We start from the raw sequence: 25,993 nt of genomic DNA on the forward strand, positions 1-25,993 counted from the left end.
TTAATCATGCCTTATTGTGAGTATGGCGTGGGTGTGACAGTATATACACAGGAAAGAAAATACATCCAATGCCAGTTCACATCCAGTAAAATATTTATGAAATATTTGCAATATACAACCAAACCTACCCTGCAGTCCCTGTGTATTTTAACACTACAGTATCAAACAATGTATCTTGTTATGTAGTATCCATTTGTGGAGCAAGGACAATTATTTAGAGTTGAATGTGTCACACAGTCCAGATGAATGGCAGTTCTCAATAACACATACAAATAACCAGGCATATGAACCGTGAAAAAAGATTGAGTAGGAAGCACATTCAAATGTCTAGTTGTATCACATCAGAAGTCAGAATTCACATCGAAGTTGCTCAGGTGGAGGCCAAGTACGCTCTGTGGAAATAATATCAAACGTGTGAATCACCCTAACTGACAGTGTCCACAAAATAGATCCCTATGTCAAAGCCTACATGCAGAGGCCTTTGTCAAGGACAAGAACACGAGACAAAGACAAGGAATACGATTCAAATGCACAGCAACACCTCAAGATCCCTTGCGTACAAAGGAATATACTGTGCCGGAATCAAAATATCCTTCATTCAGAGAGATACAATCCATTCAAAGTCATGCAGATCCAATTTGAGATGATGCATGCAATGTTATTCTCTGGGTTCAAACCACATGCATTGGTTTCATTTGACATGCTGACACACCCATACCTTTGACCTTTTGGCCAAACACTAAACTGTAGTTAGCTGACTGCTTCCAAACGCGTGCCCTTTAAACAAATCACAGAACATACAGCATGTGGCAATGTTTTGGTACCAAAGTTATCAGTTAACGTGAACTATATAAACATCTGAGAGCCATTGATTTTCACAGACAATTTGTTCAATTAATTAATGTACTGGAACTTCAATTCACTTCTCAAATTGACTAAACTGAAATGGAGTTAACCCCAACCCTGTTGATGAGTGATTCAAGTCCTGCTCACCAGAGTCCATGAGGATGTGGAGAGGGGTGTGGTAGGCCTGCAGGTACTGCTGGGGGCTCAGAAGGTCTCCTCTGGACAGGAGCTGAACCAGAATATCCTGGGGGACTATCATCTCTGGTACTGCATCCAGAACAGAGCCCAGAGGCATCTTTGACCCCTGTACAAATACATAGAGAGATGATAGAGGCACCAGAAAGAATGGTCTGTCAGAAATGAGAGATTCAACTTATGGTATCTAGAGTAGGACTAATTGAATTCCTTTAAATGAGCCCAGGATTTGATAAGTCTCTGTAGTCTAACCGATGCTAATGATGACACACCTTGGTGGCTTTGAGGAGGTGATTCCCCAGCTTGAGCAGCATAGACAGGGCGGTGCTGACCAGTGTGTCGGTGTCCTCCTCCTCCTCCTTCTCTAGCCCGTCTCTACTCAGCATCCCACCCACCCTGGCCGGCACATTCAGCACCTTGTAACTCCACTGCTGGAACAACCTGCTGGGAAGGTCATGTGACATCACCAGGACCCTGGGCGCCTCGATCAGGACACTGCATGACGATGATAGGGACCATGACAACATCAAGACAGCATGTCAAGCAATGTTTATGGCTGGGTTTTTAGTCAAGCTATATTGACTTTGGCTGGAATGCACATGCTTGACCAGTGGTGGAAAAAGTACCCAATTCTCATACTTGAGTAAAAATAAAGATACCTTAATAGAAAAGGACTCAAGTAAAAGTGAAAGTCACCCAGTAAAATACTACTTGAGTAAAAGTCTAAAAGTATTTGGTTTTAAATATACTTCAGTATCAAAAGTAAATGTAATTTCTAAAATATACTTAAGTATCAAAAATAAAAGTAAAAATAATTTCAAATGTATTATATTAAGCAAACCAGACGACGGCAAGATCTTCTTGTTTTTTTAGTTTACGGATAGCCAGGGGCCCACTTCAACATTCAGACATAATTTACAAACAAAGCATTTGGGTTTAGTGAGTCCGCCAGATCAGATGCAGTAGGGATGACCAGGATATTTTTTCTTTAAGAGCGTGAATTGAACAATTTTCATTGAAAATGTAATGAGTACTTTTGGGTGTCAGGGGAAATGTATGGTGTAGAAAGTACATTATTTTCTTCAGGAATGTAGTGGAGTAAAAGTAAAATTTGTCAAAAATATAAATAGTAAAGTACAGTTTCCTCAAAAAACTACTTCAGTAGTACTTTAAAGTATTTTTACTTAAGTACTTTCCACCACTGTGCATCACCCTCGGAACTTAGTAGAAGATGAGATAAAACTATGATATATTGATTCAAATCGGCATGGTAAGATACTCTACCAGTGTGGCTGTTCCTGCATGTCCCTCAGATCCTGCAGCAGAGACACAAGAACCTCGCTGGAGGACTAGCAGAGAAACAAAGAGCATGGTCATTAATGGAAATACCATATCCTTTATGCTAATCAATAGAAAGATGGGCAATGAAGGTTCACCTCTTATTAAAGTGATTGGCTGAGACTAGTGCCTTGTCGCTGCATTGACGGGGGATTTTGACAGATTTGTATATATTATATGGGTTTCATTAATAGGTGTTACTGGTTAATCTTGTTTACCTCAATGACATGAAGCATGCAGGTTGGGTACAGCAAAAGCAGGCCTGTGATAGCATCTCCTTGGTAATACCTCTGCAAGCGCTGGTTCAGTTCTTCGTAGTGTACTGTACAACCAAAGGAGAAAGAATGTACGGTTACTTGCATAACCCCGGTTCACTGATAACAGAGTGAGGTATCTCACTGCTGGAAACGCCTTGGTTTGCATGAATAAGCTTTATTGCATCCATTATATTCTATAAGGATCACACCATAATGTCCTTCCTTCTCACTCACAGACCTAGGTGTGTCAGCCAGAAAGTGGCCCATAACAAAAAACTTGTTCAAATAACCCCAACTAAGGAGCATCCTAAAGTAAAGTCACTTTTTCTGTGAAGAGTATTTGTAGAGGAAGTATGTCCCAACATCATACGTTCATAAACACATTATCAAATCAAATGTTATTTGTCACATGCGCCGAATACAACAGGTGCAGACCTTACAGTGAAATGCTTACTTACAAGCCTTTAACCAACAATGCTTTAAGAAGTTAAGAAAAAAAAGTGCTAAGTAAAAAATAGAAAATTAAAGTCATATAATTAAACAGCACCAGTAAAATAACAAGCAAGGCTACATACCGGGGGTACCGGTACAGAGTCAATGTGCGAGGGCACCGGTTAGTCGAGGTAATTGAGGTAATATGTACATGTAGGTAGAGTTAAAGTGACTGGAAAGCATTTTGAACAATGATTTTGATTTGACCTATCAGCTAGAAACAAAACCATGCTCCGTAGGAGAAAGAGAAACCTGAGTCAGTGTTCAGGAAGGACCTCTATCAGTGAAATAGTGATGCCTTGTAATCCGCCCTGGAATGCACAATAGCTCTTAAATGTGTTCTACAGTAATGTTTGGCTGACCTCCCAGGTCTTTCCTGTCTGCGAGTTGCTGGGGGAGGCTGGCGACGACTATCAACCGGTGTAACAGGAACTTCTGGAGAGACAGAGAAGAAGGGTATTAAGCTATCTGATGAGTGAGAGAACAGGTATCAAGAATAGACAAATAGCAGGCCTATTGGCCCTACTTAAATAGTTAAGGCTACAAGCCTACCTAACTCTGGATGAGGTGGGTTTGGTTGGGATAGTGATAAGTAAACAGATGTGTTGCTCTTCGGTTGTGTGCGTATGTTATTTTGTCTCGACTGAATAAATAAACGATACATAAAAAATACAAATAAAATAATAATGAAAACAAACCAGCGACCCACTGACAAATCACACAAACAATCAATCAAAGACATAAGCGACCACTTATGTCGCTTATAGCTGGAGCCGGCCCTGCCATAAACAGCCTATCCTTCCAGGACACTCTTTATACAGTACAAGCTGTTCAAATCATATCGTTTACATTGCAGTACATTGCAAACAATGTGGACTCTTAGATAAGTAAAGCATTGAACTTGACTCTTGAATATTGCTCCTTTAGCCCTACCAGAGAGTGAACTACACAAACCATCTCCTCTTGAGGATTAAAAAGCCTTCTTTGCTTCATATGGCAGTGAAACAAGCTAGTCCCAACATCTTCCTCCTTCTTTTGGTCAAGACTTAGTAGCTGGCTGGATGTCTCCATTTCTTCTCTCTTTCTCTCTCTGCCTGTCTCTCTCTCAGTCAAGTACTGACTGGGGCAGCAGCAGCAGATAGCCCTCCCTTTGTGTTTACCACTTGCATGGTATATCCTGGATACCTACTGTTCCCTCTAGTGCAATAAAGCCAATCCTTCTGCGCTCAGCTGCAGTACGCAAGACTGCCAACAGATCCACTGATAACAGACCCAGCCCTATTTGTAAGGGGATGCTGATACGTAGTAGAATGAGGGAGAAGGCAGGTCCTCCTCGGCCACACACACACACACACACACACCACAGTCATCCCACCCACCGCTCCTACAGTACATTCCACGACACTACCCGCCTATGCTTGGGTACCTTATTTACTCTCTGGATTGCCAGTTGAAGGGGATAAGTCTCCATGACAACGAAACATTTTCCTCTTGTAGTAGAAGGTCTCATTTGAATATGAAATAGGGCCTCATTTGAATGTGAAAGAGGGCCACATAACCAGGCCACACCATAAACACCACAGTGGCAGTTTCACCACACAGGGTACAGGGAGTATTCCAGGTTTGCTTGTTAAAAAATGACTTGCATTGTTATTGCAGGCACACAGACATATCACAGAGATATCTAATAATAAACACATGTTCACACCACTCAATCTATAGGCCTAGGGCTACGGATCACAACTCTGGTGTTATGAGTTGGCATGGAGATCACCCATTTCAAGCACTGAGAAGTGTATTTTTCTAGCACTGCAGCACAAAGTGCCAGCACAAACCTTTCTAACGGCCCTGTGGGACTCTTCCAGCTTTGCAAGCAGCGACATTCTGTCTTCAAAGGCTGAGTTCCAGATGGTAAAGGGCGCGATATCAACTTCGTGCGACCTGGAAGCCATTACTGACAATGGATGTTTGGAAGTGTTACTAAGCAACAAATGTGGGAACTGGAATGAGGGGGGAGCAGGGAAAGACTCAAGTTATGCACCTGTTTGTGAGCTGGATCCAAGACAGGTGACTTACCTTCTAGTAAAGCCTTTAATAAAGCCGTAAAAATAAAGTATATAATAAACAGACGTGTCCAGTTAATAAGTTAGCTAAATGTTTTCCCCCAGAATGTTATTCAAGAATAGTAGAGTATGACTAGATCGCACCCACAAATCTACCAATTCATTCACCACTCAACAACAATATGATCCTGGTTCGAGATAGCCAGGCAAATGTTTTTTTGTACATTCTCAGTCAAATACAGTAAGCGTATAATTGAAAACGTACATTGCCGCTTTAAACCACCAGATGACGCTAAAACAAAGGTCCACCAATTTTGATGCGCTTGCTCTGCTCATCACGTGCGTGTCTTGCCCTTGGGTAGGCTGCGCGTGAGTCACAGCATCAACAGTTTCCTCCAAGCACAGAGCTACCGGGAGGGACGACTACGGTGGACTGAAAACCATCGAAAGGGGGCGAAACATCGAATGGAAATGTTCAGGTACATCGCGACATGTACTTATCAAATTGTGTATAACGTTGACGCGATATATCATTGTCTTTATTTGAGCAAAATGCATGAAAATACAATTCCTTCGAATTGATGGGTGTAGGTAGCTAGCTAACGCGTCGATAGCTAGCCAAGCGACGCCCGGTGTACCCGAGCTGAGCGGCCACCCATGTTTGACAGCTGACAGTTTGGTTTTGACAGTTAATTTAAGCGTATCTTGTAACTAATGACAGTAAGCTAAATGGCAATGGTGCCCGAGCTACATTATTTGCGATAGATATTTAGATAACGATAGTTTATAATCTCTTAGTTTGAGGGCCAAGGGGCCAGGCTTGAAAGCTGAAGACCCTCAAGCAAGGATGATATTCACGGAAATTTGGCTAGAAATACTCAATCATAGTAGTTAAGTTGGATAGCTACGTTACAACAACATATGAGTGATATAACTTCATTCACCATATAGCCAATTATTTACTATTATTCTGCACCACATTTTGTGATGTCATTTTTGCCAATGAGGATAATTTCACCTTTCAGTATAATGGAAATCTTGTCAGGCAATGCGTGCAGGGTTGCCAGGTCCAGTTAAAATGTCCAGGGCAATTGCAACTCAAAACCTGCCCACAAGACTTTAAAACTAGCAACAAGAGAGGAAAAATCTAGTCCTAAAAACTAGATATGAGTGACCTCTGGTTCATTCAGCTATCCCTATGGAAAATAATAGGGTTTTGGAATAAAAACTGAAAACAAAGTCTGAGATTAACTAATTTATATGTTTTGTTCTATAATAGCAGTCAGTTAACATGACCTTTATGAATTATGAAGCCTTTGTGCTTTTTTTTCATTAAATAAATGCTTCGAAATTGACAAAAGTTGCGTTAGCTGATGAAGATTATCTCATAGAACAAAACAAGTTTTCCACAGACCTTATTTGTGGCGTTTAACCGAAAACCCTACAAAAATGGCATTCACTTTCCCCATAGGCTTTGTTCAATGAACCATGGTGGTTAGTGCCTACAAAAAGATGCCTTTACTGTTTCTCTCTACGACATGTGGGAGAAGTATGTAGCTAGCTGGTGCTGTTCGTTGTTCTTATATGACTTGTCATGGCGTGCGCAAGTGCTGGCGTTGCTCTCCTCTCACTCACTCAGCTCAACACACACACCCCTCTGGTCCTCCTCATCACTCACTCAGTAACAGCCTGTCTCACTGCCTGTTAGTCAGTAGCAGCAGCAGGTAACAGTGACATTTATAGATTTTATTTTAAAGAGAAATGCCATGGCAACTGCAATGCAATTTAGAAGTAGCCCAAATTTAGAAGTGCCTTGCACAAGGGGACAGCGACAGCTAATTTGTTTTACTTTGTTGGCTTCGGTATTCAAACCAGCACCCTTTCGGTTACTGACCCAATGCTCTAATCTCAAGGCTACCTGCCACCCTGCTAAAAAATTAAGTTAAACGTTTGAAAATTGACTCATCTGACTATGCACGATGACAATGCATGTTAGTAGCCTCATTGAGAATGTTTTAATTTAAAAAATGGGTTCAATTAAAAAAATATGAAAATAAGTGCCTTTTTGGAAGGCTAACCTGATAGACTAGCCAGGTAACATGGCATTAATGATACATTGACAAAAAAATATATAATGTAGTTAGCCAGCTAGTCAAAGAACCACAGTAAGCTCAGCTATCATTGATTAATATTTTGTTAGCTAGTGACGTTAGCAGAACCGCTTGATACGGTACAGGATTTTACTATGGATCTTGGCAGCATCATTTGGTAAGTCTCTGTTAACAACCCTACATGTCTGTAGCTAACTCTTCTGAACAGACACATAGCTAGCTTGCATTGACTGCATACTCATTTTCCTAGACAGATTTTTCTAACCCAGCCAGCTAGCCTCTCCTAAGTTTGGCACATCTGAAGTCCCTCACTGCAAACAATATTGAATACCATTTTATGCCTAGTGTACACGATCTGCCTGCAAAAGTTACTTTATTATTGTAAGTATTACCATGCAGTTAGTTTATTAAGCTTGTTTGCTGTTAGAATAATAGCGAAGACTAGAGGTCGACCGATTTATGATTTTTCAATGCCGATACCGATTATTGGAGGACCAAAAAAAGCCGATACCGATTAATCGGACAATTTAAAAATAAAATAAATTAATAAAATGTATTTGTAATAATGACAATTACAACAATACTGAATGAACACTTATTTTAACTTAATATAATACATCAATCAAATCAATTTAGCCTCAAATAAATAATGAAACATGTTCAATTTGGTTTAAATCATGCAAAAACAAAGTGTTGGAGAAGAAAGTAAAAGTGCAATATGTGCCATGTAAGAAAGCTAATGTTTAAGTTCCTTGCTCAGAACATGAGAACATATGAAAGCTGGTGGTTCCTTTTAACATGAGTCTTCAATATTCCCAGGTAAGAAGTTTTAGGTTGTAGTTATTATCGGAATCATAGGACTATTTCTCTCTATACCATTTGTATTTCATTAACCTTTGACTATTGGATGTTCTTATAGGCACTTTAGTATTGCCAGTGTAACAGTATAGCTTCCGTCCCTCTCCTCGCTCCTAAGCTGGGCTCGAACCAGGAACACATCGACAACAGCCACCCTGAAAGCAGCGTTACCCATGCAGAGCAAGGGGAACAACCACTCCAAGTCTCAGAGCGAGTGTCGTTTGAAATGCTATTAGCGCGCACCCCGCTAACTAGCTAGCCATTTCACATCGGTTACACCAGCCTAATCTCAGGAGTTGATAGGCTTGAAGTCATAAACAGCGCAATGCTTGAAGCACAACAAAGAGCTGCTGGCAAAACGCACAAAAGTGCTGTTAGAATGAATGCTTACGAGCCTGCTGGTGCCTACCACCGTTCAGTCAGGCTGCTCTATCAAATCGTAGACTTAGTTATAACATAATAACACACAGAAATACGAGCCTTAATATGGTCGAAACCAATCATCTCGAAAACAAGACGTTTATTCTTTCAGTGAAATACGGAACTGTTACGTATTTTTATCTAACGGGTGGCATCCATAAGTCTAAATATTCCTGTTACATTGCACAACCTTCAATGTTATGTCATAATTACGTAAATTAGGCGGCCCAAACTGTTGCATATACACTGACTCTGCGTGCAATGAACGCAAGAGAAGTGACACAATTTCACCTGGTTAATATTGCCTGCGAACCTGGATTTATTTTAGTTAAATATACAGGTTTAAAAATATATACTTCTGTGTATTGATTTTAAGAAAGGCATTGATGTTTATGGTTAGGTACACATTGGAGCAACGACAGTCCTTGTTCGCGAATACGCACGGCATCGATTATATGCAACGCAGGACATGCTAGATAAACTAGTAATATCATTAACCATGTGTAGTTAACTAGTGATTATGATTGATTGTTTTTTATAAGATAAGTTTAATGCTAGCTAGCAACTTACCTTGGCTTACTGCAAGGCAGGCTCCCCGTGGAGTGCAATGTAATCAGGTGGTTAGAGCGTTGGACTAGTTAACTGTAAGGTTGCAAGATTGAATCCCCCGAGCTGACAAGGTAAAAATCTGTCGTTCTGCCCCTGAACAAGGCAGTTAACCCACTGTTCCTAGGCCGTCATTGAAAATAAGAATGTGTTCTTAACTGACTTGCCTAGTTAAGTAAAGATTAAATAAAGGTGTTCAATTTATTTATTTTTTTAAATGTAATGGGGGGGGGGGGGGGGGGACGGCCAAATCGGTGTCCAAAAATACCAATTTCCGATTGTTATGAAAACTTAAAATCGTCCCTAATTAATCGGCTATTCCGATTAATTGGTTGACCTCTAGTGAAGACATCTAACTATGAAATAACACATGGAATCATGTAGTAAACAAAAGTCTTAAACAAATCAAAATATATTTTAGATTTTTCAAAGTAGCCACCCTTTGCCTTGATGACAGCACACTTTTGGCATTCTCTCAACAAGCTTCACCTGGAATGCTTTTCCAGTTTTTTATGCTGAGCACTTGTTGGCTCCTTTTCCTTCACTCTGCAGTCCAACTCATCCCAAACAATCTCAATTGGGTTGAGGTCGGGTGATTGTGGAGGCCAGGTCATCTGATGCAGAGCTCCATCACTCTCCTTCTAGGCCAAATAGCCCTTACACCGCCTAGAGGTGTGTTGGGTCCTTGTTGTGTTGAAGAACACATGATAGTCCCACTAAGCGCAAACTAGATGGGATGGCGTATCGCTGCAGAATGCTGTGGTAGCCATGTTAAGTGTGCCTTGAATTCTAAATAAATCACAGACAGTGTCACCAGCAAAGCATCCCCACATCATCACACCTCCCCCATGCTTCACAGTGGGAATTACACATACAGAGATCATCTGTTCACATACTCTGCGTCTCACAAAGACAACATTTGGAACCAAAGATCTCAAATTTGGACTCATCGGACCAAAGGACAGATTTCAACCAGCCTAATGTCCATTGCTCGTGTTTCTTGGCCCAAGCAAGTCTCTTCTTATTATTTGTGTCCTTTTGCAGCAATTCGACCACAAATTGACAGTTGTGGCTGTTTCGCGTGATGTATTGTTGTCTCTACCTTCTTGCCCTTTGTGCTGTTGTCAGTGCCCAATAATGTTTGTACCATGTTTTGTAGGGATGGACAATATATCAGTGAGCATATCGGAATTGGCTGATAAAAGCTAAAAATGCCAACATCAGCATAGGACCAATGTCTGGTTTAACGCCTGTGCAAAACCGATGTCAAAGCTGACGTGCATACCTATTTAACGTAAGTAGATGACGTAATGACGCCATGAAAAATACAGCGCTACACAGAACAAAAGCAGAAAAATACAAAGCGCACACTTCCAACAACTCGAACAGTCACTTGAAAGAGTAAGAACATTTCAGCAAGACAACTCAAAGGCGAAATCCATTAACGCCAAGATAATGAAGTTCATTGCCCTTGACAATCAACCGTCCTCTGTCGTGGATGATGTTGGCTTTTGCTGACTGGTCGAGCCCCGGTACACACTATTTTTCAGATGTTGCCCTACCGGAGTTGCACAGTATTATTGAAACGTACATCTATGAGATACTTGCTATGGGCGTCCACTGCTATTAGCTTCAAGACTGACATTTGGACCAACGATGTCGGCCCCATGAGCATGCTGAGTCTGACAGCACAGTGGGTTGAAGAGGATTTCATGCTTAGGAAAGCCATATTGCATGCTCAAGAATGTGCTGGTTCTCATACTGCTGCTTCCATTTCAATGGCATTTGAGAACATGTTTGAAACTTGGAAACGTGAACACACTCCTAGTGCCGTTCGAACAACTGACTCGAGAAATAAGTTAATCAACTGTGTCTGCCCTCTGTCATGGCATTGAAATGCCTGCTCAACTAAACTGCCGACACAGACCGTGGGGTTAAAACTTACAAATGTACGTGAGGCTGTGAACAAGCGATTTGGTGCGTTCTCTCTGAGCCTCTACTGTGTTGCCACCATGCTCGATGCTAGGTACAAGGACCATTACTTCGATGCAGACAATAAACAGGGTTTACATGAAATGCTACATACACAGTTGGACAAGATGAAATGGACACTTTCCTGTGGCGGTCCTCATCAGAGCCAGTTTCATCATAGCGCTTGATGGTTTTTGCGACTGCACTTGAAGAAACTTTCGAAGTTCTTGAAATTTTCCGAACGGACTTTCATGTCTTAAAGTAATGATGGACTGTTGTTTCTCTTTGCTTATTTGAGCTGTTCTTGCCATAATATGGACTTGGTCTTTTAACAAATAAGGCTATCTTCTGGATACCAACCCTACTTTGTCACAACACAACTTATTGGCTCAAACGCATTAAGAAGGAATGAAATTCCACAAATGAACTTTTAACAAGGCACACCTGTTAATTGAAATGCATTCTAGGTGACTACCTCATGAAGCTGGTTTAGACAATGTCAAGAGTGTGCAAAGCTGTCAATGGAGGCAAAGGGTGGCTATTCTCAAATATAAAAAAAAAATGTTGGTTGCTACATGATGTGATATTTCATAGTTTTGATGTCTTCACTATTATTCTACAATGAAGAAAATAGTACAAGAAAATAGTACAAAATAAAGAAAAACCCTTAAATGAGTAGGTGTGTCCAAACTTTTGACTGGTACTGTGTGTTTGAGTTTGAGTTTATTTTATTTTTCACAGGGACAGTGCACATTAATCAACGTTTCAGTAAAAGTGCTGGTTTTAGCCAGCCGGCTAATTTTCAACCGCAGTCCCTGGGCAGGTTATTAAAAACAATTACAATATAGACAATAGCAACATAGGACAAGCAAGACATAGCATACAGACAGAGCAACATAGGACAAGCAAGATGTAGCATACAGACAGCAACAGAACAAAAAGCAGCAAGACAAATTTCATAAAAGCAACAGTCTTTCCTTCCACACCTCACAGACAACAGACATAGAAAGCGGCAACACAGCTAGGGACCATGTTCACAAATCTTAGCCATGTCTTCAAGCATTTTGTGAAAGTGTGATATGTGGTGCAGTTATGTGTGTCTGATGGCAGTGTATTCCAGGCATGGGAAGCTCACAGAGAAAACGGATTTACTAAAGGTGCTTTTCCTTAAGGGAACTATACAGTCACCTCTCATGGCAGACCTTGTGGATCTGCTGCCATATGTTTGGGTTTTCTGTTTAACAAAAATACTGAGTGGAGGGGGAGCCAGGCCATTTAGGATCTTGAATACAAGACATGCATCGGTGTATTGCACAAGATTTTCCCAACTCAGGAGCTCATGCTTTCTGAGGATGTAACAGTGATGATGGCTATTGGGCTTCCTATCAAGCACTTTGAGAGCCAGTTTGTAGACAGACTGAATAGGTCTTAATGTTGTACAGCAAGCTTGGGCCCAACTAGTCAAGCAGTATGTTAAGTGGGGGAGTATCATAGATTTGAAGTACAGTTTTGCTACCTCTGTAGTCAAACAATTTCCTATAAATCGGAAATTAGCTAGGTTGAATTTGGTTATTTGAATTACCTTTGTTTTTTTATAAGATAAGTTTAATGCTAGCTAGCAACTTACCCTGGCTTCTTACTGCATTCGTGTAACAGGCAGGCTCCTCATGGAGTGCAATGAGAGGCACGTGGTTAGAGCATTGGACTAGTTGACTGTAAGGTTGCAAGATTGAAATCCCGAGCTGACAAGGTAAAAATCTGTCATTCTGCCCCTGAAGAAGGCAGTTAACCCACTGTTCCTAGGCAGTCATTGAAAATAAGAACTGACTTGCCTAGTTAAATAAAGGTGTAAAAACAAAAAATAATAATAAATAAATAAAATCGTCCAAATCGTTATCCAAAAATACCAATTTCCGATTGTTATGAAAACTTGAAATCGGCCCTAATTAATCGGGCATTCCGATTAATTGGTCGACCTCTAAAATATATATATATATTATATTTATTTATTTAACCCCTTTTTGGGTAGGCACAAAACTATCTTCATACTTCCGTTTTGTAAAAAAAAAAATAAAAAAAAATGTAAACTTCCTTCAGACGAGTCCCAAGAACACCATGTTCGTGAGAGTCTCCCCTTTTCATAGTGGTCATAATAGTTTGTAGTTCAAACCGTTTGGATGCTACATACAGTTGAAGTCGGGAGTTTACATACACCTTAGCCAAATACATTTAAACTCAGTTTTTCCACAATTCCTGACATTTAATCAGAGTGAAAATTCCCTGTCTTAGGTCAGTTAGGATCACCTCTTTATTTTAAGAATGTAAATGTCAGAATAATAATAGAGGAAGATTTATTTCAGCTTTTATTTCTTTCATCACATTCCCAGTGAGTGAGAAGTTTACATACATTGAATTAGTATTTGGTAGCGTTGCCTTTAAATTGTTTAACTTGGGTCAAATGTTTTGGGTAGCCTTCCACAAACTTCCCACAATAAGTTGGTTGAATTCTGGCCCATTCCTCCTGACAGAGCTGGTGTAACTGAGTCAGGTTTGCGGGCCTCCTTGCTCGCAAACGCTTTTTCAGTTCGGCTCACTATTTTTCTATAGGATTGAGGTCAGGGCTTTGTGATGGCCACTCCAATACCTTGACTTTGTTGTCCTTAAGCCATTTTGCCACAACTTTGGAAGTATGCTTGGGGTCATTGTCCATTTGGAAGACCCATTTGCGACCAAGCTTTAACTTCCTGACTGATGTCTTGAGATGTTGCTTCAGTATATCCACATAATTTTCCTTCTCACGATGCCATCTATTTTGTGAAGTGCACCAGTCCCTCCTGCAGCAACAAAGCACCCCCACAACATGATGTTGCCACCCCCGTGCTTCGCGGTTGGGATGTTGCTCTTCGGCTTGCAAGTCTTCCCCTTTTTCCTCCAAACATAACGATGGTCATTATGGCCAAACAGTTATTTTTTTGTTTCATCAGACCAAAGGACATTTCTCCAAAAAGTACAATCTTTGTCCCCGTGTGCAGTTGCAAACCGTAGTCTGGCTTTTTTTTATGGCGATTTTGGAGCAGTGGCTTCTTCCTTGCTGAGCAGCCTTTCAGGTTATGTCGATATAGGACTTGTTGCACTTGTGCGTCAATCGACGCTCAGAGGTTAACACAGACTTTGCTTGCTGAAAGAACACAAAAACATATGCTAGTGGGTTTTTGATTGGACTATACAGGCTTATTCAATGTTCGTTAACTACTTTGTTATTGTGGACATCATTAATTTAGCTCGCTTACTAATGTCGGGTGACAGTAGATCCGATGCCCCTGCCCATGTAAAAATAGCTTTATTGTAGCCTACAGCTGAAAAAGCTCAAACGCATGCAAGTGGATATTTTTACCACACTATACCGGCTTGTCAACATGATTATTAGCATTTCATTGTTGTTCCATCTCAAATTGGTAGTTTTAGCTTTTAGTTTATTCACTTCTCGATCAGTTTTGATCCGTAAGTGAAGTACGTGTGCTGAACTTTCCATGACATTGTATCAATATGGCTGCAGCCACATCTCTCTAAGCTTGTGCTAGGCACTCAAATGTTTAACATTATGTTCTAAAAGCATTTTCTTAACATGTTCAAGGTTACCTAACATTGACACATAAAAGAATGTTGTAGGTTGATTTGAGTGTTTCAGTTCCACTTTAATACTAGAATGAGTAGTGGCCTTCAAGTAAATCACAGAATAAGCTAGACTACATGGCAAATTAGCAATCCACTGCAGTATTCTGTTCATCCTCAACTGCAGTATTCTGTTCATCTTTGTAGGATTTCTGTACAGAAAATTAAGCAGTTTTACTGCCTCGCTCAAGACTGTCTGACTCAGTCTGGCTCAGTCCTTTGTGGCCATGAATAGTATTTTATGTCACTACATTCAATGTAACTTGATGCCAGAGCAAAGGTCAGTCCGTCAGCAACATTTGTTCCCAAGGTTTCTATCAATGCCATTAACTGTACTGCACAACAGAAGTATTGTCCATCTGTCTATTTAGCTAGGCTACTTCTCACTCTTTTCTTGAGTGGTAGTCTATGGGAAATTCCATGGTTACAGAATTATGCTGAGACTGATTTTTTCACTTTAAAATGTATGCCAAACAACAACTATTGATTTCAAAGTTTAACTAACCATACAACTCTATGCACAATGACTACTTTGAACAGTTTACACAGTGCAAAACATTTACTGGAAAACTGAATTATGGTAAAAATCTGTTTTATTCTGTAACCAAACTTTATATCTGCACAGTTCTTCCTGTAAAATTTTCTGTGGAAATTGTTAAAAGTAGCCCATGTGCATATGGTTTATTAAACTTGGAAATCAAATATTTTGGGGGGCGGTATACATTTTAAAGTGAAAAATCTGGAATTGCCCCTACTTAACACTTGGTTGCCCACTTGTATTAATCGCAGGGCAGAAGGTCAGTGTTAGGGACTTTTTCACAGATCACGTAGCCATTTGCTTTGTCTTTAAAAAAATAAAATAAAACAAATCCAGTTAGGCTAGTTGAGAACAAGTTCTCATTTACAGCTGTGACCTGGCCAAGATAAAGCAATGCAGTGTGACACAAACAACACAGTTACACATGGAATAAACAAACATACAGTCAATAATACAATAGAAAAGGTCAGTGTGTGCAAATGAGGTAGGATAAGGGAGGTAAGGCAATAAATAGTAATAATAAATAGTGGCAAAATAATTACAGTATAGCAATTAAACACTGGAGTGATAGATGTGCAGAAGATGAGTGTGCAAGTAGAGATACTTTGGTGCAAAGGAGCAAAATAAATAACAGTATGGGGATGAGGTAGTTGGATGGGCTATTTACGGATGGGCTATTTACAGATGGGCTATGTACAGGTTCAGTGATCTGTGAGCTGCTCTGACAGCTGGTGCTTAAAGTTAATGATCTAATGGAATTGTTGGTAAAAAAAAAAAACTACTTTTGCTTTGTATTTGCCCTAAAAAATAAACTAGTATTGACTGAGCTCGTACCTGTAAAACCCAACATTTGTTATGTCGAAGTTATTTGCCCAGATACACTCACAACTTTCTTTGCAGATATGTAATGTGACACACCCACTGTGAAACTATATTTTGCAATTGTCAATGATTGTCAGCAGCATGTGCTAGAAATTCTTCTCTGCTGCTGAGAGATACAGTGCCTTCAGAAAGTATTGACTAGAGGTCGACCGATTAATCGGAATGGCCGAATTAATTAGGGCCGATTTCAAGTGTTCATAACAATCAGAAATAGGGTATTTTTGGATGCCGATTTTTGCCAATTTTTATTTTGTTATATATTTTTTTACACCTTTATTTAACTAGGCAAGTCGGTTAAGAACACATTCTTATTTTCAATGATGGCCTAGGAACGGTGGGTTAACTGCCTTGTTCAGGGGCAAAACGACAGATTTTTACCTTGTCAGCTCAGGGATTCAATCTTGCAACCTTACGGTTAACTAGTCCAACGCTCTAACCACCTGCCTCTCATTGCACTCCACGAGGAGCCTGCCAGTTACGCGAATGCAGTAGAAGCCAAGGTAAGTTGCTAGCTAGCATTAAACTTATCTTATAAAAACCAATCAATCAATCATAATTACTAGTTAACTACACATGGTTGATGATATTACTAGTTTACCTAGCGTGTCCTGCGTTGCATATAATCGATGCAACGCTGGGGGATGATTTAACAAAAGCGCATTTGCGAAAAAAGCACAATCGTTGCACGACTGTACCTAACCATAAACACCAATGCCTTTCCTAAAATCAATACCCATAAGTATAGATTTTTAAACCTGCGTATTTAGCTAAAAGAAATCCAGGTTAGCAAGCGATATTAACCAGGAGAAATGGTGTCAGGGTATATGCAACAGTTTGGGCAGCCTGGCTCATTGCGAACTAATTTGCCAGAATTTTACGTAAATATGGCATAACATTGAAGGTTGTACAATGTAACAAGAATATTTAGACTTAGGGATGCCACCTGTTAGATAAAATACCGAACGGTTCTGTATTTCATTGAAATAATCAAGTTTTGTTTTCTAAATGATAGTTTCCGGATTCGACCATATTAATGACCAAAGGCTCGTTATTCTGTGTGTTATTATGTTAAAATTAAGTATATGATTTGATAGAGCAGTCTGACTGAGCGATGGTAGGCAGCAGCAGGCTCGTAAGCATTCATTCAAACAGCACTTTAGTGCGTTTTGCCAGCAGCTCTTCGCAAGCACAGGCTTGAAGTCATAAACAGCGCTATCAGCCTAATGGCTGGTGTAACCGATGTGAAATGGCTAGCTAGTTAGCGGGGTGTGCGCTAATAGCATTTCAAACGTCACCCGCTCTGAGACTTGGAGTAGTTAATCCCCTTACTCTGCAAGGGCCACGGCTTTTGTGGAGTGATGGGTAACGTTGCTTCGAGTGTGGCTGTTGTCGATGTGTTCCTGGTTCGAGCCCAGGTAGGGGCGAGGAGAGGGACGGAAGCTATACTGTTACACTGGCAATACTAAAGTGCCTATAAGAACCTCCAATAGTCAAAGGTATATGAAATACAAATGGTATAGAGAGAAATAGTCCTATAAATACTATATTAACTACAACCTAAAACCCCTTCCTTGGAATATTGAAGTCTCATGTTAAAAGGAACCACCAGCTTTCATATGTTCTCATGTTCTGAGCAAGGAACTCAAACGTTAGCTTTTTTACATGGCACATATTGCACTTTTACTTCTCCAACACTTTGTTTTTGCATTATTTAAACCAAATTGAACATGTTTCATTATTTATTTGAGGCTAAATTGATTTTTATTAATGTATTATATTAAGTTAAAATAAGTGTTCATTCAGTATTGTTGTAATTGTCATTATTACAAATAAATTGGCTTTTTTTGGTCCTCCAATCGGTATCTGCGTTAAAAAATCATAATCGGTCGACCTCTAGTATTGACACCCCCTGACTTTTTCAGCCTGAATTTCAAATTCATTAACTAGATATTTTTTGTCACTGGCCAGCCTACACACATTTACCCCATAATGTCAAAGTGGAATTTAGGAATTTAGGAATTTAAAAATAGAAAGGAAATGTCTTGAGTCAATATGTATTCAACCTCTTCCCTATGGCAAGCCTAAGTAAGTTCAGGAGTAAAAATGTGCTTAACAAGTCACATAATAAGTTGCATGGACTTACTCTTGTGCAATAATAGTGTTTAACATAACTACCTCATCTCTGTACCCAACACATACAATTTCAAACACAGATTCAACCACAAAGACAAGGGTGGTTCTCCAATGCATCGCAAAGGGCACTTTGGAGGGGAAAAAAAACGTGGCATAGCAATTCACTTTTTGTCCTGAAAGTGTTATGTTTGGGGCAAATTCAATACAACACATTACGGAGTACAGCTCCATGTTTTTAAGCATAGTGGTGGCTGCATCATGTTATGGGTGTGCTTGTAATCGTTAAGGACTAGGGAGTTTTTCAAGAGTTAAATAAATGGAATGGAGCTAAGCACAGGCAAAATCCTAGAGGAAAACCTGATTGTCTGAACTCCCCTTTCAGGAGGACAATAACTTAAAAACACAAGGCCAACTCTACACTAGAGTAGATTTGAAGACGGTGAATGTTCCTGAGTGGGCGAGTTAGTTTTGACTTAGATCTACTTAAAAATCTATGGCAAGACCTGAAAATGGTTGTCTTGCAATGATCAACAACCAATTTGATAGAGCTTAAAGAGTATTGAAAATAATATTGGGCAAATGTTGTACAATCCCGGTGCGCAAAGCTCTTTGAGACTTACCCAGAAAAACTCACCGCTGTAATCGCTGCCAAAGGTCTTTCTACAAAGGGTTGAATCAGGGGCATGAATGCTTATGTAAATTTGATATTTCTGGATTTTATTAGCAAAATGTTTTTAAAAAATGTACTTTGTCATTATGTATTGTGTGTAGATGGGTGAGGGAAAAAAATATATGTAATACATTTTGAATTCAGGCTGTAAGGGGTAGGAATACTTTCTGAAGACACTGTACCTAGGCTACTTCCTGTGTTGACCATTGTTTACATTCATCAAAACCCCACATTCATTGCAGAATTGAAAGTGAGTAGAATCTATTTAAAATCCCAATCTAGATTCCACATGTTCATTTGACCTACTACAGTACAGTTACGCCTCGATCACACCGATGTAGCGTCATTGCGCAAAATGGTATGCAGCATCATCTGGATATGTGTACAACAAAAGTTCAACATTCACCTTCTGCTACCATTTCTGTCAAATTTGTATATTCAAACAGTTTTACATATACGTTCAATAAATCCAACGTATGCACCACACAGAACGTACTGCAACTGCCTCTGCAACTGAATGCTGCGAGACAAACACAGTGTAACATTGGAAATGAATGTACTTCTGGTGTCAGTGTGATCTAGGTGCTAGGCTCTTGCATCCTAGGCAACTGATATCAAAGGTGGCAGGTAGCCTAGCAGTTAGAGCGTTGGGCCAGTAACCAAAAGGTTGCTAGTTTGAATCCCAGAGCTGACAAGGTGAAAAAAAATCTGTCAATGTGCCCTTGAACAAGGCACTCAAACCAAATTGCTCCAGGGTTGCTTTTGATAATGGCCGACCCTGGCCGTGACCTCACTCTGTGATGGTGTCTCAGGGAAGGTTGGGATATGGGACCAATATAAGCACCCACCAAAAACGCTTATTTATTCAAATAATTTATATTGATATTCACTTGCAGCCTTTTATCAGATTATTCTAAAGCGCCCACATAAACCTACTCCGTGAGTCGTTAGGCCTGTATCAACCCATAGCGCTGACATTTGATTGGAAGCAATATAGTAACAGTCTGTTATACAGCAGTCTGCCCCTCTCCCCATGGCCTTGGCTCAGGGCTCCGGGCTGGTTTAATATGCAGAGCCTCACCTCCATTCCCTTATCTCTAATTATGGAGTAACTGTGATGAATGGGACTTCTAGTCATACTTTTACCCCAGGGAAATGAGTGTCTCATTTTATACCGCCACCTATTTCACTTTTATCATCACTATTCACTGCATATATTTCCTTTATGGAGCAGTAGCTGTGGACTCTTCTACATAGTAAGAATAACACTCCAAGTAACTTGCAATAATGAATTGTTCGCCATGGTCCTGCAGAACATTAAGCTAGTCATCATTGAACATGCTCAAATGTACTCATTGGCTTTTATGCTTATTTTTTACATTGAATGGCGAGAGTTATCTTGGACTTATTAGTGCAACAGCAGTTGACATAGCAGATGTCAATGATATAACACATCTCTTTTTTTAAATCATGTCACGAAGTCTAGGCTAATTCCAGGAAACTCAAATCTACGTTGTTGTTAAATCCCTTCCTTCTGTGCTGGAGGAAAATGACCAAATTCACACACACGTGAGTTAATGATCTGTCATTCTCATTGAAAGCAAGAAGAGGCGGTAAATATGTTATGTGCTCTATTTCTAAGCTTCCCGTTCTTAAGTTTCGTTTTTGCGTCTTTCGGTTTTGTACACCAACCTCTCTTCAGAAGAGGTTTTGGCACACAGTGCATAATAAATTATTACTGGACTTGTTGAATTGCGGAGTTGGTCATCATTCCAGTCAGTTATGTGTCTTGTAACGCGATACAGAAGAGAGGGCACTCAACCATTACGCATAAACACACTATGGCACTCGACTACAACTGTACAGAGAAAGCTTGAGAGGATGCTGTAATTGTATTGATTGAAAAGGACAGAACAGGATTTTTAATGAATTTATTTGCAAATTATGGTGGAAAATAAGTATTTGGTCAATAACAAAAGTTTATCTCAATACTTTGTTATATACCCTTTGTTAGCAATGACAAATGTTTTCTGTAAGTCTTCACAAGGTTTTCACACACTGTTGCTGGTATTTTGGCCCATTCCTCCATGCTGATCTCCTCTAGAGCAGTGACGTTTTGGGGCTGTTGCTGGGCAACACGGACTTTCAACCTCCTCCAAAGATTTTCTATGGGGTTGAGATCTGGAGACTGGCTAGGCCACTCCAGGACCTTGAAATGCTTCTTACGAAGCCACTCCTTCGTTGCCCGGGCGGTGTGTTTGGGATCATTGTCATGCTGAAAGACCCAGCCACGTTTCATCTTCAATGCCCTTGCTGATGGAAGGAGGTTTTCACTCAAAATCTCACGATACATGGCCCCATTAATTCTTTCCTTTACACGGATCAGTCGTCCTGGTCCCTTTGCAGAAAAACAGCCCCAAAGCATGATGTTTCCACCCCCATGCTTCACAGTAGGTATGGTGTTCTTTGGATGCAACTCAGCATTCTTTGTCCTCCAAACACGACGAGTTTAGTTTTTACCAAAAAGTTATATTTTGGTTTCATCTGACCATATGACATTCTCCCAATCTTCTTCTGGATCATCCAAATGCTCTCTAGCAAACTTCAGATGGGCCTGGACATGTACTGGCTTAAGCAGGGGGACACGTCTGGCACTGCAGGATTTGAGTCCCTGGCGGCGTAGTGTGTTACTGATGGTAGGCTTTGTTACTTTGGTCCCAGCTCTCTGCAGGTCATTCACTAGGTCCCCCCGTGGGTTTTTGGGGATTTTTGCTCACCGTTCTTGTGATCATTTTGATCTTGCGTGGAACCCCAGATCGAGGGAGATTATCAGTGGTCTTGTATGTCTTCCATTTCCTAATAATTGCTCCCACAGTTGATTTCTTCAAACCAAGCTGCTTACCTATTGCAGATTCAGTCTTCCCAGCCTGGTGCAGGTCTACAATTTTGTTTCTGGTGTCCTTTGACAGCTCTTTGGTCTTGGCCATAGTGGAGTTTGGAGTGTGACTGTTTGAGGTTGTGTACAGGTGTCTTTTATACTGATAACAAGTTCAGACAGGTGCCATTAATAAAGGTAACGAGTGGAGGACAGAGGAGCCTCTTAAAGAAGTTACAGGTCTGTGAGAGCCAGAAATCTTGCTTGTTTGTAGGTGACCAAATACTTATTTTCCACCATAATTTGCAAATAAATTCATTAAAAATCCTACAAAGTGATTTTCTGGATTATTTTTCTCATTTTGTCTGTCATAGTTGAAGTGTACCTATGATGAAAATTACAGGCCTCTCTCATCTTTTTTTGCCCCGCTGTATCATATTTGCTATGGTGGTTGTTTATTTCCACTCAACTTTTGTGACCCAACAGTGATACTGATACATATGATTGTTTGTTTTACCATGTGCAATTGTGTAATAGAACTTGTTTCTGTTGATTTTTCAGATCTACATGTATACCATGGACACTGATATGATTCCAAAATTCTCCTCGAAAGACGAGGAGATTAACTTCTGGAAGGCTCTTTCCCTCAAGTACAAGAAAAAGTAAGATATGCACAAATTATGCCCTTTGTGTTACACTATGGTCATAATCAGGCATAACTTTTACTTGAACTCACACAAGGAACTCTGAGGTGTTACAGTATGATTTTTGAATCCTGTAGTTTCACTGTGTGTGTGGGAATCAGAGTAACACTACCTGTACCTGTACTTTAAAATCATGAATACTTCTGAAAGGAAATTCCCCAGCCAGACTTGTTACGTGGACCTCAAATGGCTTTCATCATGCTGTCATTTTAAAGAGCTGTAATGAATGATAGATCCAGTTTCACCTGTGAAAGTCCTTTATGTAAGACCTTCAATGCTCCTGTATACTTCCAAAGGCACAGATCTGGTTTCACATTAAAAACAGAAGCCCTAGTCTGTCTCTCTATTCTAATATAGTCTACTGAATGGGATTACATAATAGCGGTGTTAGATTTATCTTTTCTCATCTGTGAGAGACTGGCAGTGAGCAGCAGACGTCACTCTGCTCTCTGTAATGGAATTATCTCTCGTCTATTTCTCTCAATGAACATCCTCATCACACAACATAGGCCTACTGCTGTTTGAAATAAGACTGCTGATAAGATCGCAGTGGACCACAGACACACCCAGCACTAGGGGAAACTACAACCAGTATTTTAAGGGGAATTTCCATGTTAAAGGACCCATGAGCACCAACATGTGAAGTTTATAGGAGCATGCCACGTTGGGTGTAAAATGAAAGCTAAAAGTCTGTTTTTATTTTATTTATTAAGGCATATATATTTTTCAACCATTTTCCCATCCTACAAATTAGGAATAAGCAAAGGCTTTGATTTTTGTTCAAACAGATGGAAAAGGGGGTCTTTTTATTTTTTATTTCACCTTTATTTATCCAGGTAGGCTAGTTGAGAACAAGTTCTCATTTATAACTGTGGGCGGCCTGGCCAAGATAAAGCAAACAACAACACATTGTCTTAGACAACATCTATCAGAAAAAGCCTTAAAAAGGTATTAGAAAGCACAGTAATGTTGAAGTAAAGACCCCTCCCAACTAATATCAACACTTATATTAAGTTTTGAAGAAATTATTTACCTTCTGTAAGTTTAAGAAACATTGCCTTGTGGGTTTTTGGAAACAGAATTACATCTTTAAGATATCTTTAAGATATTTTCACAGAAGTAACAAGTAAAGGTAGACCTACCAATTAGTTAGTGTTTTTACTGATATCAAGTTTGTTTATGAATTATAAAGTGATAATTACGAGTTTTAATGTTATAATCGGAATTTAATTGGCTACAAGGGGAAATCGTAGTCACAAACCACAGTCGGGTCACCTGCTACATTCCTCCCTTCCAGTGGCATACTGTTATGTTCAACTCATAACTGTTTTCTTTCTTGTTCTGTCATCTGGTGGTCAAAGCAAGAGTGAAAACAGTCTGGACAACCTCTCATTCTCCCTCTGCTTTTCTCTCTCTCCCTCTCCTTTTCTCTCTCCCCCTGCTTCTCTCGATCTCTCTCGCTCTTCCTCTGCTCTTCTCTCTTAATGTCACTTCTTCTGGATCTTACTGACACCTACCACCTACCCTCATTCCATTTACCCATTGAGCATTGACCGGCACCGAACGTCCATTGAGGTTGAAAAGTAGTTCAAATTTGGTCTGTCTGCCCTGGCCAGACCAAATCTGAACCAGTCATAGATGTTTATGTTACACAAGTTTGGACAGTACAGTAGAGCACAGTATAAAACAGTACAGTAGAGCACAGTATAAAACAGTACAGTAGAGCACAGAATAAAACAGTACAGTAGAGTCAGGGGTCACGTTAATGCAGAATTATCAATTTCTCACTGGAAAAAAAGCAAAAATGTATGAGAATTATCTTGCTGTGTTTTGTGAACGCTGATTTTAAAATGCTTCTTATTATAATATCTTCTCGGCATCAGACTAATTTTGTGCTTCAGTTGCACTTTTCCATTCGGATGAGAATTCACAAACAGGCATTCTATCAGCAGACAGTGCTCTGACTGATGTGTAGCTACTTGTCTCCGGTACTTTTCTCGGTGTAGCCTACCCTACTTTTCTCTGATAAAATGCAAGATTAACTTCATGCAAAGCATTAGGAAATGTAGCTGGCTACATTCTTTCTATGGTAAACATTAGAAATATGATGGCCATGCATTGTTTTACCAAAAATAAACTTGGTTTTTCATTGTAAGATCATTTACTTGTGTGGCTGTAGCCAAATAGTGTTGCACTTTTGTTGTCATCTGATGAAAATGAAGCCATTTCTGCTGAATGTGTTGCACTAATGTATTTTCTGTGACGGAAACTATAGTTGCACGCCCCTAATCACTCTATTCAAGCAGAAAAACACTGACTTTCAATATAAAAGGCAGGTAAAGGTCTGTGCTTTGAAAATGCTGATTTCTGAACTCTAATGCAACCCCAGGTAGAGTACAGAACAGTAAAGAAAAGTAGAGTACTGTATACTTCAGTACAGTAGAGCACACTAGAGTAGAGTACAGTGTACTGTACTGAAAATATCTGCTGTACTGTACTCTGCTCTACTGGGCTGTACTGTGATGTGATGTCCTAACTTGTGAAACATAGACGTCTATGATTGGTTCAGATTTGGTCTGGTCCAGACCAACCAAATGTGATCTTGTTTGGAGGCAGAGCTCAAGAGAATAATAGCCAGTGTGTACCTTTGCGTACCTATTCAGGATACATCACCTCAAATCCACTTCCCTTTGTATTGCTCGATTTAAATGTGTTTCCGATGAATTTGTCATGAATTTGGTAGTGAAGCAGTTGTACAATATTATTCCTTAGTATCAACAATAGATGCTCTTGCTTGAGGATTCCCCCAAAACTGTTGCAAAAACATTTTGGGTAGTAAAGTGAGGAGGATGGTCGTGTTCCCTGGCAGCTCAAGGATATTCGATAGGGACATCTGCCTTAAGCTGTTTAAAGGCCACGAGGGTGCTGCTGCGTTTGGAATAAACCACATATGGCGGAAGTGGGCTTTCCCCTTCAAAAACACCACTGCCCCCAGGGTCACAACACAGGACACACCATAGAAGGACAGTGAGTTCTGTTTGATGGCTTTCCTGGCTCCAGGCTCCCCTTCCACCCTGTCCCGCCTGTCACATGCCTGTAGCATGCCATTCCGATGGCCCCCGGACACTGACATTTTTAGAGCAGCTGTGTGTATATCTATGGCTGTAGCGGGCGCCAGATACATACTTATATAACCACACTCACCCCCCCGAAACACTGTTAAGCTGTGTAACAGTACAAATCCTGTGTGAGCTTTGTTAGCCCAACAAGTCCAACCGTAACGCCGGCACGTTTTTAATTAACGGGAGCTGAGCTAGAGTGGGGTTTGTGAGACAAGGGCTGATCCCGTAAGGGGCCGGGTC

General features: G+C 40.2%; 2 protein-coding genes across 10 annotated transcripts in view; one reads left to right on the plus strand and one right to left on the minus strand.

Moving 5' to 3' along the window:
* Nucleotides 1-75: 75 nt before the first annotated feature.
* Nucleotides 76-5,148, minus strand: tex47 (testis expressed 47). 8 transcript variants are annotated; one of them, XM_090202128.1, is made up of 8 exons: nucleotides 4,964-5,148; nucleotides 3,491-3,563; nucleotides 2,598-2,701; nucleotides 2,326-2,390; nucleotides 1,314-1,536; nucleotides 994-1,150; nucleotides 719-777; nucleotides 76-392 (listed from the first exon to the last, which is right to left on the minus strand). In XM_090202128.1, exons 1-7 carry the CDS (start codon nucleotides 5,078-5,080, stop codon nucleotides 740-742), a joined length of 777 nt encoding a protein of 258 aa, XP_090058254.1. In that variant the 5' UTR covers nucleotides 5,081-5,148; the 3' UTR covers nucleotides 76-392; nucleotides 719-739. The 8 variants fall into 8 exon arrangements, with proteins under 8 accessions (XP_090058254.1, XP_036802291.2, XP_090058255.1 ...); XM_036946396.2 differs by lacking the exon at nucleotides 4,964-5,148 and adding an exon at nucleotides 4,318-4,538; XM_090202129.1 differs by lacking the exon at nucleotides 4,964-5,148 and adding an exon at nucleotides 4,083-4,402.
* Nucleotides 5,149-5,525: 377 nt separating this feature from the next.
* ndel1a (nudE neurodevelopment protein 1-like 1a) overlaps nucleotides 5,526-25,993 on the plus strand; it is a 33,593-nt gene continuing 13,125 nt past the window's right edge. The window contains exons 1-2 of one of the 2 annotated variants that reach the window (XM_021565033.3): nucleotides 5,526-5,670; nucleotides 22,489-22,589. In XM_021565033.3, the coding sequence (XP_021420708.1) occupies nucleotides 22,495-22,589 (95 nt within the window). In that variant the 5' untranslated portion in view covers nucleotides 5,526-5,670; nucleotides 22,489-22,494. The remainder of the gene's footprint in view (nucleotides 5,671-22,488; nucleotides 22,590-25,993) is intronic. The other variant, XM_021565034.3, reaches the window with a different exon arrangement.

This window comes from Oncorhynchus mykiss, chromosome 16 (genome assembly GCF_057628025.1).
Source record: "Oncorhynchus mykiss isolate SJ-2025 chromosome 16, ASM5762802v1, whole genome shotgun sequence".
Lineage (NCBI taxonomy): Eukaryota > Metazoa > Chordata > Actinopteri > Salmoniformes > Salmonidae > Oncorhynchus > Oncorhynchus mykiss.